A 14,407-nucleotide genomic window follows, 5' to 3' on the forward strand; every position below is an offset into this window, starting at 1 on the left:
ATTTTCACAATGTTGGTTCTTCCTATCCATGAGCAAGGAATGTTGCAAATTTTCTTTTTATATAATGAGAGATTATCCTGGAACGGTTGGGATGAATCCTTGAATTAAGAGGCAGTTGGGGTTCAGATCTTAATTGTGCTCTGAGAAACTTGAGGATAGGCTTCCATTTCCTCAATTCACAAATGAATTGAGGGATTTGTTGATTAATATATTTGATGTTATTCATTCAGGATTATAAAATAAATCTTTTAAGCTTCCTTATATGAGAGGATAAATCACCAAAGAGATCATCTTTTGCCACTTCAACCACAGTGGTAACTTCGTGTTTCACCATATGTGTCTGCGCTACTATCTGGATTATTAATAACTTCAGGAAAATTAAAATTGTTTACCTTGTTCATAGTAATTTTTATTCCCAGCTGTAATAGAGCCCTACTAAATCTGCCCTCAGAAAGCACCTAGTGAAAAAGAGAGAACACCTAGGCCCCTGTAAGGGGAAAGTACTCCACTATTGACACAAAAAATATCAAGATCTAGAACCACACATTAATTGAGATGAAGTGACTTTCTGCATAGCCTATTAGCTTAAACTGTAGCACAAGTTGCTTCTAGATCGTTCATGAGTGGCAAGGTTATATGCACACATAAGATGATAAGTTTCTTATTTCTCAAACATGTTAAACATTTAATTGCATGTGTGGGCTACAGAACTTTATGCGCACTTTTGACAGAAATTATGGAACAACTGAGGAAATACAATAATGTGGCATAAAAGACACAGAAATTCCCTGGCATATGACGAACAGTTACTTTTCTTGCAAGTTTGCCAACTTCTGCTGCTCTTGACTGGGTGCAGCTGTACCTCGCTGGGCTTATTCCCGTACGTGCTGTTTGTTACAGGTCAAGTAGGTGGCTCTTCAGAGCTTTTCTGGACACGCTTACCTCTCTGAGTATCAACTAAATGTTGTTCAAACTAGGATTATTTTGGTTGTGTGGCTGGGGAGTTCAACTCTGTTCCATGTGTCTCACCTTGTATTAGACTATTCCCATGACATACAGAAGGAAAAGGGTTAAACTAAGTGTTTTCTCAAGCCTCTGCTTGGGCCATGTGTGTTAACATCCCATTGGCTAAAACAAGTCATATGACTGCTTCATTTTCAAGTAGTGTTGAAATAAACAGTATGTCTACAATAAGAAAAATTTAAAGTCATAGGCAAAGGCTGTGGATATAGGAAGAGATGAAATGTTGACACCATGAATACAATCTTCTTAGTATGGAGACGGGAACTGACTAGATTCTAGACCCAGTTTTCTGCTCATAAGTCATATCTTTAAAGCCACTAACCACCACTGGTTTCTACTGAGTAAAAGAAAAAATTTGACTATATAATTGCAAAAGTCCCTCTTCAAGACTTCAAAGTCCTGGAGGATTTGACTGTGTAATTGCTAGCATTCCTTTCCAAGGTTTTTTCAGTAATCTCTAGGTGCCTGTGAGATGATTACAGAAGCAAATTTGAAATATATTTCAAGACAAAAATATGAAGTATGGGCTGTATGGGGAAACTGTAATATTTCAGGAGAGATATCTTTGGGAAGGGATATGGAAGGAAAAATAGGGGTGCAGTTAGGGGAAAAGTCACATAAATTTGATTATGTTATTCATTGCCTTAGGAGCAAATTTTTCCTAAGGTAATGTCATGGAATATATGATATATGAAGGAGTTTACACATGTGTCAGAATGCATTTGGCTTTTGAGGTGAAATATATTTAAGATGGAAATTCATATTAGGAACAGTGCTTGGTAAATCACAGAATTTCTAGCTCCCGTTCCCTCTTTTATTGATTCAGTGTCTGGATCTGCTTACCATTTTGCTCATCTTGTCCTTGTCTCTTCAGCTCTTTTCCTGAATTCTGAACAGCTTTAATCCTGTCCTTTACCTGGTAGCCTCCAATGAATGCTTTGAGTCCAAATCTGAATACTAGAAACACTAGAGGTCTAGAGTGATGTGATGTACTGATCCTTTGATACAAATCTACACCCTGAAATAATGTAAAAGATGTGAAAAGATGTACAAAAGGAGGAAATTATCTTTAGATCTTTAAGCAGTGTTATTTAAAGTATGTTCCTTAGATTACCAACATCAGCTTCACTTAGAAGTCTCATACGAATGCAGACTGACAGCTCACCCACATCTACTGAACCAGACCCTGCACTGTAATAAATTCCTTTGGTGCTTTCTATGTTCATTAACTTTTGAGGTGTGCTTATCAAAAACTTTGTCCATCCTTTGACTTTTAACACACAGCTATCCTTCAAATAAGCCATTTTAACAACAGAGTAAACGAACCTCCATTGTAATCTCTGGCTACTTATAAATAAAAGAAATGCAATGATTTAATCCATTTATTTTGGACCAGGTTCAAAAGTTGAGATTCACAATCTCAATCTCTTTTATGTTCTTATACAACCTACCTTTATTTTATTGATTGATTGATTGATTGATTGATTGATTGATTTAGGCAGGGTCGTGCTAGGTAGTTCAGGCTGCCTTCAACTCACTATGTAGCCCAGGCTGACCTTGAACTCAAGGTAATCCTCCTGCTTCTACCTCCAGAGTGCTGAGATTACAGGCGTGGGCCACCATGCCCAGTTTATAGCACACTTTTAGACTGAACAAGGAAAAGGGAGGTTACGGGCTAGAGAACTCAGTCTTTCTGGTGAAGGTCATCTCTGACATGTCCCATATTAAAAGGAAAAAGTTGAGAGCTTCTGCCCAGGAAAAGAGGATACCAAAGGCACTGGCAGATTCTATAAAGCCAGAGTTTTCAAGTCCAATCGCCTTTATAAAATATATCCCATATCACTTTAACGTCAAAATGTAGACTTTATCTTCTGCATCTGCAGCCTATCTTTGTCTATAGCACCCATTCAGCCCAGTTTCTTATTTTCCCCATACTCACCACCACTTTAGAAGACATCTTAGTTCTTCATCCTCCACAGCACAAAACACTGGACTTTACACTAATCAGGGTGCTCAGAAAAATTATTTATTGATAAATGCATCAAAATCAACAGCAAACTAGAATGTAGTCCAAAAGGAAAGATCTATCATTATGTTGCCTTGACATTAACACTATAGAAAAGAGAAGGATCACTTACTGAATGACAGTGTTCCAGATGTTTTTAGGTACAAATCCTTTTTTCTCTCCTTACAAGTGCATTCATGCAATATTTATTAATAAGTAATAATAATATACTAAGCATTTAACATATGTGACAGTTTAATCTTTAACAGGGCAGGGTGATGGTGTAGCTCAGAGGTTAGAGCTCTTGCAAAACATATGTGTGGCCTTAGGCTTGATCCTCAGCACTAAAAAAACAAGCAAACAAACAAACACAAAACTTTTTCTTTAACAACAGCCTGGAGAAATTAGTGTTAGTATTCCCATTTCTTAATAGGAGATCATTGAAATTCCAAGAGATTAAATAAGCTACCCAATGTAATATTTGATAAAATGCAAACATTTTGTACCCCATATGGAGGAAAAAATTTTATCTACTCCTACATGCATCAACTTTGTATAGATCTCTGGGAACAGTTTAGGTTATGGTTACCTTCTTAGCTCTTTGTCGTAGGCCTATTGCTGGTAATATTTGTTCACAAGTTGAAAATTCACTTTAATATCATTTTCAAGCAAATGTGATTGGGAAAATCTACCAAAAATATATGGATGCACCATACTTCAGTAGATGGTGAAAAGTTAACAGGGACATGCATTCACTGTGAATTAACTGTGTTCTTCCACAGTGGCATGACCTACCTAATTTATTTTTTTTTTGGTTTGGAGTATTTCCCACTTCGACTTAGAAACACACTGATCACCACGTTACTCCTTTTCTTTAAATTCCAGCTGCCACTGGCAACCTAGAATTACAGGATTAAACAAAGCTGCATTTTCCTTGAGTCGCTTGTGATTCTGAGCTTGAGCTGTCTTCCTATGGAGTTACTCCTGCCCTGGGTCATGGAGGAATCCAAATTGAATTTGCTGTGCCTCTACTGTGACCCTATGGGGTTTTTTAATTTTTGAAAAGTTTTTATTTACTGAAATTAGCTGACCAGTCCACAGGGGTAGTGTGAATTTGTAGAGTGTACTCAGCATTCGTTTAGATTTCTAATTCTCTTCACAGATATTTTTCCTCTAACTGGCCCTGTGAGTCATTTAGGTTCCTTGTTCATCACCAGGTTTATGCATCAAGTTTTCCTAATCCCCATTTCAAGACTAGAGACCCCGACTCTGCTCTTACACTTTAGTTTCAGCACTCAAATAGCCCACGTGGTGAGGCCTCCTCTCCCATCCTCTCGGAATATTAAAATCTAGCCTGGAGCAATGGAGAATCCACTCTGCTACCCTGGGAGCCACATACCTTCAAGGTCTTTTATTAAGTTCCTCAGTTATAAATTTAAGTAAATGTGTTTGTTTTGTTTTATTTAGCATTTCCCTGAATTTGGAGTAGAAGAGGAATTTCTCAGTCGGCTGTATTAACCCAGTGTCCCATCACAGTGGACTCTAAGAAAACTTAGAGAAAAACAAATAAACAAACAAAAACTGGAATGGTTGGGATATAGAATATAGTCTGATTTTCCCTCGTGGCACTTTCCAACGATCCTCAGTAACCTGCCTGACCTCAGTCTGTATTTCTCATACGATCCTGTTATTTTTAATCTTGGTTGAAGTAAAATTTCATGAGTTTATTCTAAAAATAAGGTTGAGCCTTAGGAAGCTGCTCAGGCTTTGGAGCCAATCATTCTATGATTGTATTTTGTAAAAGCTTTTCTCATTGTTTTCAATATCTTCCTAGCCAACTCATTAAACTGAGGTTAAAATACTATTGTCCTGTGGTGATTCTCCATACAATTTTCTTGGTCACTGTATCCTACATTCAGAGTTCTGCATTTTTATTTTTTGTACCTTTTAAAAATATATTCAATTTTGGTTTCAATTTAGATTGCTGGTTTCATGTTAAAAATAAAATAATCGTATTACCATAAAGATAATAGAAATAGAAAAACACTCATAATCCCAACCCAGTGTATATTTTAGTGTTCCTGTTAGACAGGACCTGTCCTTTCTAGTTCCTCAGTCCTTCCACTCCCACTTCCTAGCACACAGCTTCTCTTACTTTCATGACTCTCTTGGCTTCTGGAAAATAAGTTTGCAATTTGTGGCTGGAGGGGCTTTCTTGGAAGGGACCCAGGCATGGCCCTGCAGATTTTTCAAGCTTTCTTACAATGAACAAGTGTTTTGTTGATAAGAAGAAAAAAGAGAAATAGAAAAGGCTCTAACTTGAAATTAAATAGTAAATATAATTTTGAAATTAACCTGTTAATAGCTGAAAGACTTTTCAAAAAGAATGAAATCTGTGGCATTTTATATAAACCATGAGCCAGTGACCTAGTTAAGAATATAATAAAATCTACTGTCTCATAATAAAAGAAAGAGTCCAATAAAGTTATAATTGAGCCTCAACTGAGTCAATAATTATAAATTGTTGAAAATAATGATTAAGCTCCCCAAATTAAGTTTTTTTTAGAATTAAATTACTGAAATAGGTAAAAAGTTTTGGTTTAGTATTTGGCATTTTCTTACATTTCAGTTTTTTAATAATTAAAAAACCAGCACTGATCAAGCACCATAGTTTCTTCTCTTACCCATTATCCTAAGAGAAATTGTCAGATCAAGCACAATATATTCGTAGGTAGAGTACCCCCAGTCCCACCTAAATAAAATTAGCAGTCTATCCTTAAAGCAGGGTCCCTTGCTTTTCTTTCATTCTCTACTTTCCTTTGAAGTGAAACTACTTGCTTGTGTTGCTAAATTAAAATTGAGGCAAACCGATGAAAAGACCTGGATCATGGTAGCTGTCAAACCCCAGGTTGTGATTTCACTCCTGAGACACTGTGAAAGCTCCACCCCTTCTAAATTGTTGGGGCAGCAGAAAAGGTCTTCTTGCTTTTGATGGCAGAGGTCTTCTTGTTTTTGATGCTCCAGTGATTTGCAGGAGCCGAACACAAAGTGTGTGATTGTGCTCACTTTGCACCATGGTAGTCCTGAACATCTTAAGGCTCTGAGTACACCTCCCACAACGTTTCCTTCTTGGCCTGTTAGAATTTGGATGATAGGGGCTGGGGATTTAGCTCAGTGGCACAGTGCCTGCCTGGCAAGCGCAAGGTCATGAGTTCGATTCCTGGTACCGGAAAAAAACCAAAAAATAAAAAAAAAATTAAAAAACAGAATTTGGATGGTAGCACTATATGTTCATAAATACCTTGCAAGAAAAAGTCATTCAAACAAGATCTATAACCTATTATCTGAGATACTTGAAGGCTGTTATTTTTCAGAATCCACAATGTAGCTGATTTTAGGCTCCTCCTTTAGCATTCAGTAAGCACAGGGAATTGCAATTAAAACTCTGGGCTTTTCTCTGGGCTCACATGAAAGAGCAGATCCCCAGCAGGCAGCTCTCACTGCTGCCCTCAACTCATACTGCACTTCTACATGGGAGTCCCCACTTTTAGAGCAGTTTTACAGCTAGGGCTGCCCTGTGAGTTGGTGCAAGAAGCAAACTTTCCCTGACATTAAAAATTCTAAAAATTCTCCAGGACATAGCTAAAACAGTTCAAAAGGCAAATAAAAATTGCATTGAAAAGTAACAAAAATAAGGAAGTGACAAAAAGAAGTCAAAATAAAAATTAAAGTTAATTAAATGCGTCTGTTCACTTTGCAAAAATACGTCAGGGTGTTCTTTAAAAGGCACTCATGGGCTTGGGGATGCAGTGCAGTAGTAGCATGTGTGCTTAGCATGCCTGAGGACCTGGATTCAATCCCCAGAAGAGCAAACAGCAAAGCAAAACAAGCAAACAACCACAAATATGTATAAAACAAATATATATGTGTGTGTGTATATATATATATATATATATATATATATATATATATATATATATATAAATCAGTCAGAATTGATTTCCCTGCCTCTGGCTGAATCTGCACTCCCTACACCCACTTTCCCAATCTGTTTACCCCAACCTGACTCCTACTTGACCTTGGCATTCTCACCATCAGTAGCTTTCAGCTCCTGAGTGTAAGAATTTCAGGTCATTATATATTACCTTCCTAAATCTTTCCAAATGTGCACCTATGAGTATGTGTTTATAAATGTATTTCTTTATCTTAGTCCAAGTCTTTAGTCCTATTATGCCACATATAACATGAACTTGACTTTCAGCTATGAACAAAGGACATGTCAAACTAATTTCTGTGTTTTCATCCCCATAGCTTACCAGCAGTGAGTTATATTTTTAAATTAATTTATTCTCCCACCCTCCATCCTTCATACATCTCTTTCAAACAGTTTCTACATGAGTGAGTAGAAAATTCATTCTCTTCTTTTGATGTCTTCTAGCTGCAGATGGAACTGGAACAAGAATACCAAGACAAGTTCAAGAGATTACCCCTGGAGATTTTGGAGTTCGTGCAGGAAGCTATGAAAGGGAAGATCAGTGAAGACAGCAATCATGGCTCTGCCCCTGCTTCTTGGGCCTTGGACCCTGGAAAAGTGAATCACAAGACTCCCTCCAGTGAGGAAGTAGAAGGAGAGAACCCAGGGAAGGAGTTTGATACTCCTCTGTGATGGTTCCTGCCAGTCCTTCAGGGTGTGCATGGCCATTCAAGCTCCATCAGACTCTCATACTGCAAAGATCACTGCCCAGGACCATCTTCCTAAGAAGCATCTTTTAGCCTAAAATCCACACCCTAGGGAGAGTTCTGGAAGGTTCCATGATGAGACCCCATTCCCAGGCTCCATGTGTCATGTGGAAACTACTGCAGGTCTACTAGTGAAGAATGCATGTATGTGGGATTTTTGTTTTCGTTCCAATAGTAAATTCAAAGCAAGCAACTTGCAGGCACCATGGAACATTTAATGAAGGATAGTGTATTCTTTGAGGAAATTTTGAGCTTGTGTTTTTATTTGAAGCTCTGGTGTAAAGTATTTCGAAGTAATAGAAATAGTTTGAGAAATTCATAGCACTATTTAACACTATTGAACACCCAACTTTGTGCATTTTTTTTCTTAACTGCCCCTCAACTTCATATCCTCAAGATTACGTGCATATTATATTTGTTCATTCTTTGCTTGGCAAGCACTGGTGGCTTGCAGTTTGCTAGTTTATTTATCATAGAGGCATCAGTGTATTTGTTAATGACATGGCTTTATTAAATACTATAGTGATTCAAATAAGCTCTTTTCTTTTATTTTTTTTTTTAATCACTTGATTGTATCCTTGCTGAGTGAAGCCATCCCAAGATTCAGCAATATGGATTGTGCATTTAGCTGCATGAGCAATTCAGGCATTGTGCTATCCAAATTGACTGTTTGCTCTCAAAGTCTGGATATGCATTAGCTGTTGGCCTGAAATGATCAAATAGCTACTAAGTGTCTGTTCTGTTGAATAAAAAGAATTGAGCTGGTATATGTTAAGCAGAAATTCAATCAGAAGGAACAGGTTCCAGTGGTTATTTTGCTGTCTGACATTTTTTATGGTTCATTTATTTTTAATATAGAGAGGAAGATGGAATATTTATCTAAAGAATACACAGGCCATGTATAAATGATATATATTATCTCCATGTATATATGTATGTACTCCTCCATATAAGTGGATACACACAGGCATGTGTGTGTGCAGCATGCATGTAGATGTGTATTTATTAATTGGCAATGACCCAAATATCTTCCACAAGATTTAAAAGCAAATTAAAGGATAAGTGGGTGGAAAAAAAAGGGGTCAAATATCTGGATTACATGGATATTAAAATATATAGAAATAAATTTTATAATCTGATGGAACTGTTGATGTAGATTTAGAATTTAGAATATGATAAACTTTTTGCGGGAACAAAAATTGGATATTAAGCTTATTTAAATGGTCAGAATATACAAAAATGTATAGGAGAGTGATACAAAAATTTATTAATATCTTCCATAATTTTTAAATCTCAGTGATTTCTACTTCGTTCTAACATTTAAAAAAACTTTCATTAGACATTTAGTATATACATTTCATTCTGTCTTTTTAAAGTCCTATTTTAAGTGGCATAAGAAAAATTATATCCTGGTAAAACTGATCAAAACCATTATTGAAAGGTCTTAAATAGAAAGAATAACTATAGAAAAATATAAGTTAGGAGATGATGCAAAGAACAGTGAAGTTAAAGTCCAGAAGCAAGATGCTACAGCTTATTTTACTTTAAAATAAACCTTTCTGATTGTAACTTAGCAAAACATTTTATAATGCAAAAACCAGTTGTGTCCTGAAAATTGTGTTTCAAGAATTTAATATTTTTATGAAAATTATTTTATTTAACTTTAAGCAATAACTAGGAATTACAATTAAGTTTTAATCAAAATGAAAGCTTATTTCAAACATTAAGGAAGAGTGTTTGATTAAAAAAAAACACATCTAGTGTGACACGAGGGGAAAATCACCTCCTCTTTGAGATGACTATATTTTGATCTGAAAAATTTAGAGTGTTAATTAAATACTTAATAAAAATTGAACTTCCATGGAAAGGAAACTCTTTTGTAAATCATTCTACTTTTGCACTTTGAAGGAAGGCATTAAGCATAAAGAAGCAAGAATGGTCAAAATCGAATGCTGCATTTTTATAATCAAAATTACAGAGTGTCTAAAATGGCAGAAGAATGAACTAAAAGCATTCATAACCAAACACAATGGTAATTATTACAGACTATTATCACATTTTAGTCCAGAGATAGACTAAGATTGAACAAGGCTAAACTCTGACTTAGGCTAAACTGTTTTGGTAGTTGGGTTTCATTTTCTTAGTGATTCTAGTCATTTTACAATACGTTTGTATTTGGCCATTTACTGTAATCACATTTTTTATATCTGTACAATGACACTTTTTGCAGTTGTGGGGTAGTGTGTAACACTGTGCATCTTACATTATTGAAACTACTACAGTGATACTGTCATTTAATAATAATACTACTTGAAAGTAGACAAAGGTAAAGAAAAAGGGTCTATATGATGTGCAGTTTTGTGCCTTTATGTATTTGCCTTGTTCTTTGTTGAATGTGTGAAATTCTGTACTGTGTTTTTTCCTAAAATAGAAAGTAGAGTTGTATAATAAATTAGACTGTGTCCCTGACACCTTTACACTACTGAGAATAGCGTGATTTTGGCTGTGTAACCCAATTCTCAAAATTCTAATGACATGCCATGTGTTTTGGTTTTTAACATTTCATTTTAATACTTCATTACTACCATGCATTAATTAATACTCCTGTAGTAAATAAAGTCATTAAATAATTCCAAAAGAAAGGGCCATTGCTTGCATTCCTTTGAATTTAATGTTGAGCTTGTGCACTGTATTAATATTGTTCGTGATGGATTCGACATTGTGACTTTTGCCTTTTAAGAAGAAAAAAAAAAAGAGTAGGACAAAGTATTTGAAGCTCTTAAAATGTACATATTTTGGTTGTTCTCTCTAGAATTATTTAAAATGCATAATTCACATTTTTGTAATAATTCTATGCAATTTTGTGGCATGATGTTTCTTCCACTTGTAATTTTATGTGCTTTCATCACAAATCCAAAGGAAAAAATAAAAATTTCTTAACACACCCAGCTGCTATCTCTTGGTGTCCAAGCCAACCTTCTCTTGACCAGGGAGATCCTTGAAGGAGACATTATGCTAGGCTTGGGGGCCTGAAAAGCTTGTGCCAGCGGGACAGTTGTCATTGGTGTGACTCCACCTCGCTCCATGCAGGAGTGCCACTGCACTTGCCGTTGCTTCCAGAACAGGAATAGCAACTTCTTTCCTTCCTCCTTCCCTCCCTCCCTCCCTTCCTCTTTCCCTCTTTCTCTTCCTTTCTCCCTTTTTTCCTAAGCTAAGGAAGGCAAAATAGGAAAAGATTTTTTTTTCTTGACAAATAGTGGAAATAACAAGAACTAACAAAGTACTTGATGTAAGTTAGATCACCTGCAACATTAATAGGCAGAGAATGCACAAGCAAGTTCTATGTGAATGTCCCAGGGATACCCCAAATACAGTGTATTAGTTGCCTATTGCTAGGTTGTAAATTACTTCAAAATCTAGTGGCTCCAAATAACAAGAAGGATCTCTTATCTCTGCCAGCCTTTGCAGGGTCAGGAATTCGGGCAGGGCACAGCAGAGATGATTTTTCTCTGCTCCACGATCTCTGAGCCTTCAATTGGAAAATTTGAAGGCTTGGGGCTGGAATTCAGTCACATATCTTGTGGTTAGTGTGTCATCTAGAAGACTAGCTGTTGCTGTGGGCTGGAACACTCACACATTCCCTCCCTGTGTGGCCTGGGATTTCTCACAAAATCGTAGTTGGATTCCAAAGCTGAGCCTCTCAAGAGAGCTAGATAGGAACTGTCAACACTTTTAGGACCAAGTCTTGAAGTTACACATATCAATTATGCCTGAGTCTTTCTTTTCCTTGGTGCTGACACAAACCCCTTCTCAGATTCTAGGTGAAGGAACAAAGGTAGACCCCATCGCACCTTGGGGCAGTATTGATCTCTGATGAAGAACATGAGCATTGGAATAAATATGAAGGCATGGCTATCTTTGATAAATACGAGAAGCATCATAGGGTATAACCAAACTGAATTTGTGTTACCCTTAAAGCTGATCCACCTCCTTTATATTCTCCATCAGTGAACAAAACTAGTATTGATCCAGTTCCCCAAGACAAAACATTGCTCAGGCATCTCATGTTCCCTCATCCCTTTAGGGTAAATCACCAAGTTGGATGAATTCTCACCCTGAGATAACCCTCAAACTAATTTGGTTTCTCTCCCCCTCATGAAGTTAATCCTGATTTGCCAGCTTCATTGGATCAAGAAATACCTAAAAGACGAATAAAGTTGATATGTAGGCATAAGTGTGGGTGGGTCATGAAGGCATAACCTTGCTCTACTTCCTGCCCACTGTAAACTAAGCAGCTTTATTTCTTTTTTTTTGGGGGGGGGGGTTCTCCGGTACTGGGAACCGAACTCACGACCTTGACTTGCCAGGCAGGCGCTTTGCCGCTGAGCTAAATCCCCAGCCCCTAAGCAGCTTTATTTCATCATGCCCTTACCCCATGATATTTCTGTGTTGGAACCAGCTGACCAGGAACTGAATCCTCTGTGATCGTAAGCCAAACTAAGCCTATTCTCCTTTATATTGTGGCTGTTGAGTACTGTGTTTCAGCAACAAGAAAGCTAATATTCCCCTGTTCTCCTACCATCTCCTCCCACCTGACAAGGGTCTCCTAAATAGTTGTGAAGTATTCATTTCCTCATATTGTAGCTAAACTGGTAACACAAAAATAAAAGGGGGTTAAAAGCCTTTAACTGATCCCAACTCTTCTCAGGATAAAATCTAAACTGTTTCATAAATATCTGAGGTACTACATGAGGTGTTTCTTCCATAGCTTTCCAGCTCAGTGTCTTTATATGCCTCCAACCCCACACTTCAGCATTATGGACTGGACTATCCTGCTTTGTGGCCTTTTACATTACAATGCCCTCAATTATTTAGACCTTTCCTTTTTGTTTCCCTTTCTCTTCAATGCCTTGTCCAAAAAACACACAGCAACTCTCATGTACAAATATTGCCCTAGTTCCCCTCTTTCCCTAGCTAGCTCCTATTTATTTATTTGTACCTAAATTCTAGATACATTTCTTATCTCATTCCTATGTATAGCTTTGCTCCAGGCAGTCTTCCTTGATCAACATAAGCTTCTATAAGGCTCCTTCTCTGTGCTCCCATTGCATTTTGTATTAATTATCTACTGCTGCATAACAAAGAGCAAAATTTAGAGAATATAGCCACTACTTACAATTGGTTTGGAGCCAATAAACAGGAGCACAAACAGGAGGCTTGGGTGATCTGAGCTGGGCTTGGCTGTTCTCATTTGGGTTTATCCATGCAGCTGCTGTAAGCTAGGAGTTGGCTGGTGGCTGCTCCTCGATTGCTCTTTCATGTGTCTGGAACAATAGAGCTGACTTGACTCTTTTTTCTGATTCCACATTCTGCAGAAAATTTACTGTGGCCTTTTCGCATGTCAATGGTAGGATCCAAAGAAAACACAAAACTGCTGATGGTTTTTGAAATCAAAACTGAGAATCACACACCATTTTTTCTACCACATGTTAATGGGGTGGGCTGTTATGGTTTAGATCTAAAATGTCCTGTTTTGTCCATGTCCTCAGACATTGCAGGAAATGGAGACTAAGAGCAGTGGACTCATTGATCTGATGGAGGAGATTTCAAAGCGATGTAACATCCAGGATGTGCAGTGGCTACTGCTGACTCCTTTTATACAAATCTACAGCAAGAACCAGGGACAATAAGCAGATGTAAAAAAATTGTGGCTTCACCAGAAAAGAAGTGCCTGTAAAGCTGAAGAACAAGGAGAATATGGTTGCTGAAAAGATTAGCTGTAAAAAGAAGCCAATTACTTTGCATCAAGACACTAGAAAAGATGGCTTGAAGTCATCTCAGAACTGGCCAGATTCCACCTTTCACAGGCCTAGTAGGTGTAAAAGGGAAACACTTTTCTTTGAGAATAGAGCCCCAGGGAGCCCAGTTCATTCAGGGTATTTCCCAGAGTCCAGCCATCCAGGTACTCAAAGGCCTCTGCAGTTATGCGCCAAGGGGTCCAGCTATTGCTTGGGTAACAGGCAGACACTGGCATCATCTATATTCTACAGGCATGCAGAATGCAAATATTATGGGATGAGAGAAAATTCCAATAAGATTTCTAGGAATCTTCCCTGCCTTAACAGGGCAGGGCAGGAGCCCCTAAGAGAGCAGTGCATAAAACTGAAAGTGGTGCCAAAAGTGCAGTGGAGACCCCAGGAAGTTGGAGATGCCAGGAATGTAGACAATTTGCTGAGGAAAGTTGCAGGCAGTGGATGGAACAAGCTGAAGAGAGAGACCATGTGAGCTGCAACTGACAAGGCCACAGGGGCAAGGCTTGCCCAAGCCCCTTGGAGCTCACATTTCAGATCTTTAATACTATAACTTTTAATATTTGTCCTGCTTCTTTTCAGTCTTGCTTTAGTTCCATTACTTTCTGTCCCCTCCCTTTTCTTCCTTTTTATAAAGAGCACTAGCTCTAGCCATTGCATGTTTGAAGTATTCAGTTTTTAAAACTTCTATAAAGGCTTACAACTAAGCATTTGCCTTGAATCTCAGAGGAAACTTTGGACTTGAACTTTTCAGCAATGCTGGAGCTGTTAAGACTTTGGAAACTCTTAGAATAAATTGGATTGTATTATGGTAGTATTATAATCATCT

General features: G+C 37.5%; 1 protein-coding gene across 1 annotated transcript in view; it reads left to right on the forward strand.

Moving 5' to 3' along the window:
* The window catches only part of Plcb1 (phospholipase C, beta 1 (phosphoinositide-specific)), a gene marked incomplete at its 5' end in the record, with an annotated part of 704,492 nt that extends 693,776 nt beyond the window's left edge, over positions 1–10,716 (forward strand). Inside the window, 1 exon segment of the mRNA XM_005380862.2 lies at positions 7,467–10,716. Within this exon segment, the coding sequence (XP_005380919.1) occupies positions 7,467–7,694 (228 nt within the window). The 3' untranslated portion in view covers positions 7,695–10,716.
* Between the last annotated feature and the right edge of the window lie 3,691 nt (positions 10,717–14,407).

Source organism: Chinchilla lanigera, unplaced genomic scaffold, assembly GCF_000276665.1.
Source record: "Chinchilla lanigera isolate Chin_1 unplaced genomic scaffold, ChiLan1.0 scaffold00014, whole genome shotgun sequence".
In the NCBI taxonomy this organism is placed as follows: Eukaryota; Metazoa; Chordata; class Mammalia; order Rodentia; family Chinchillidae; genus Chinchilla; species Chinchilla lanigera.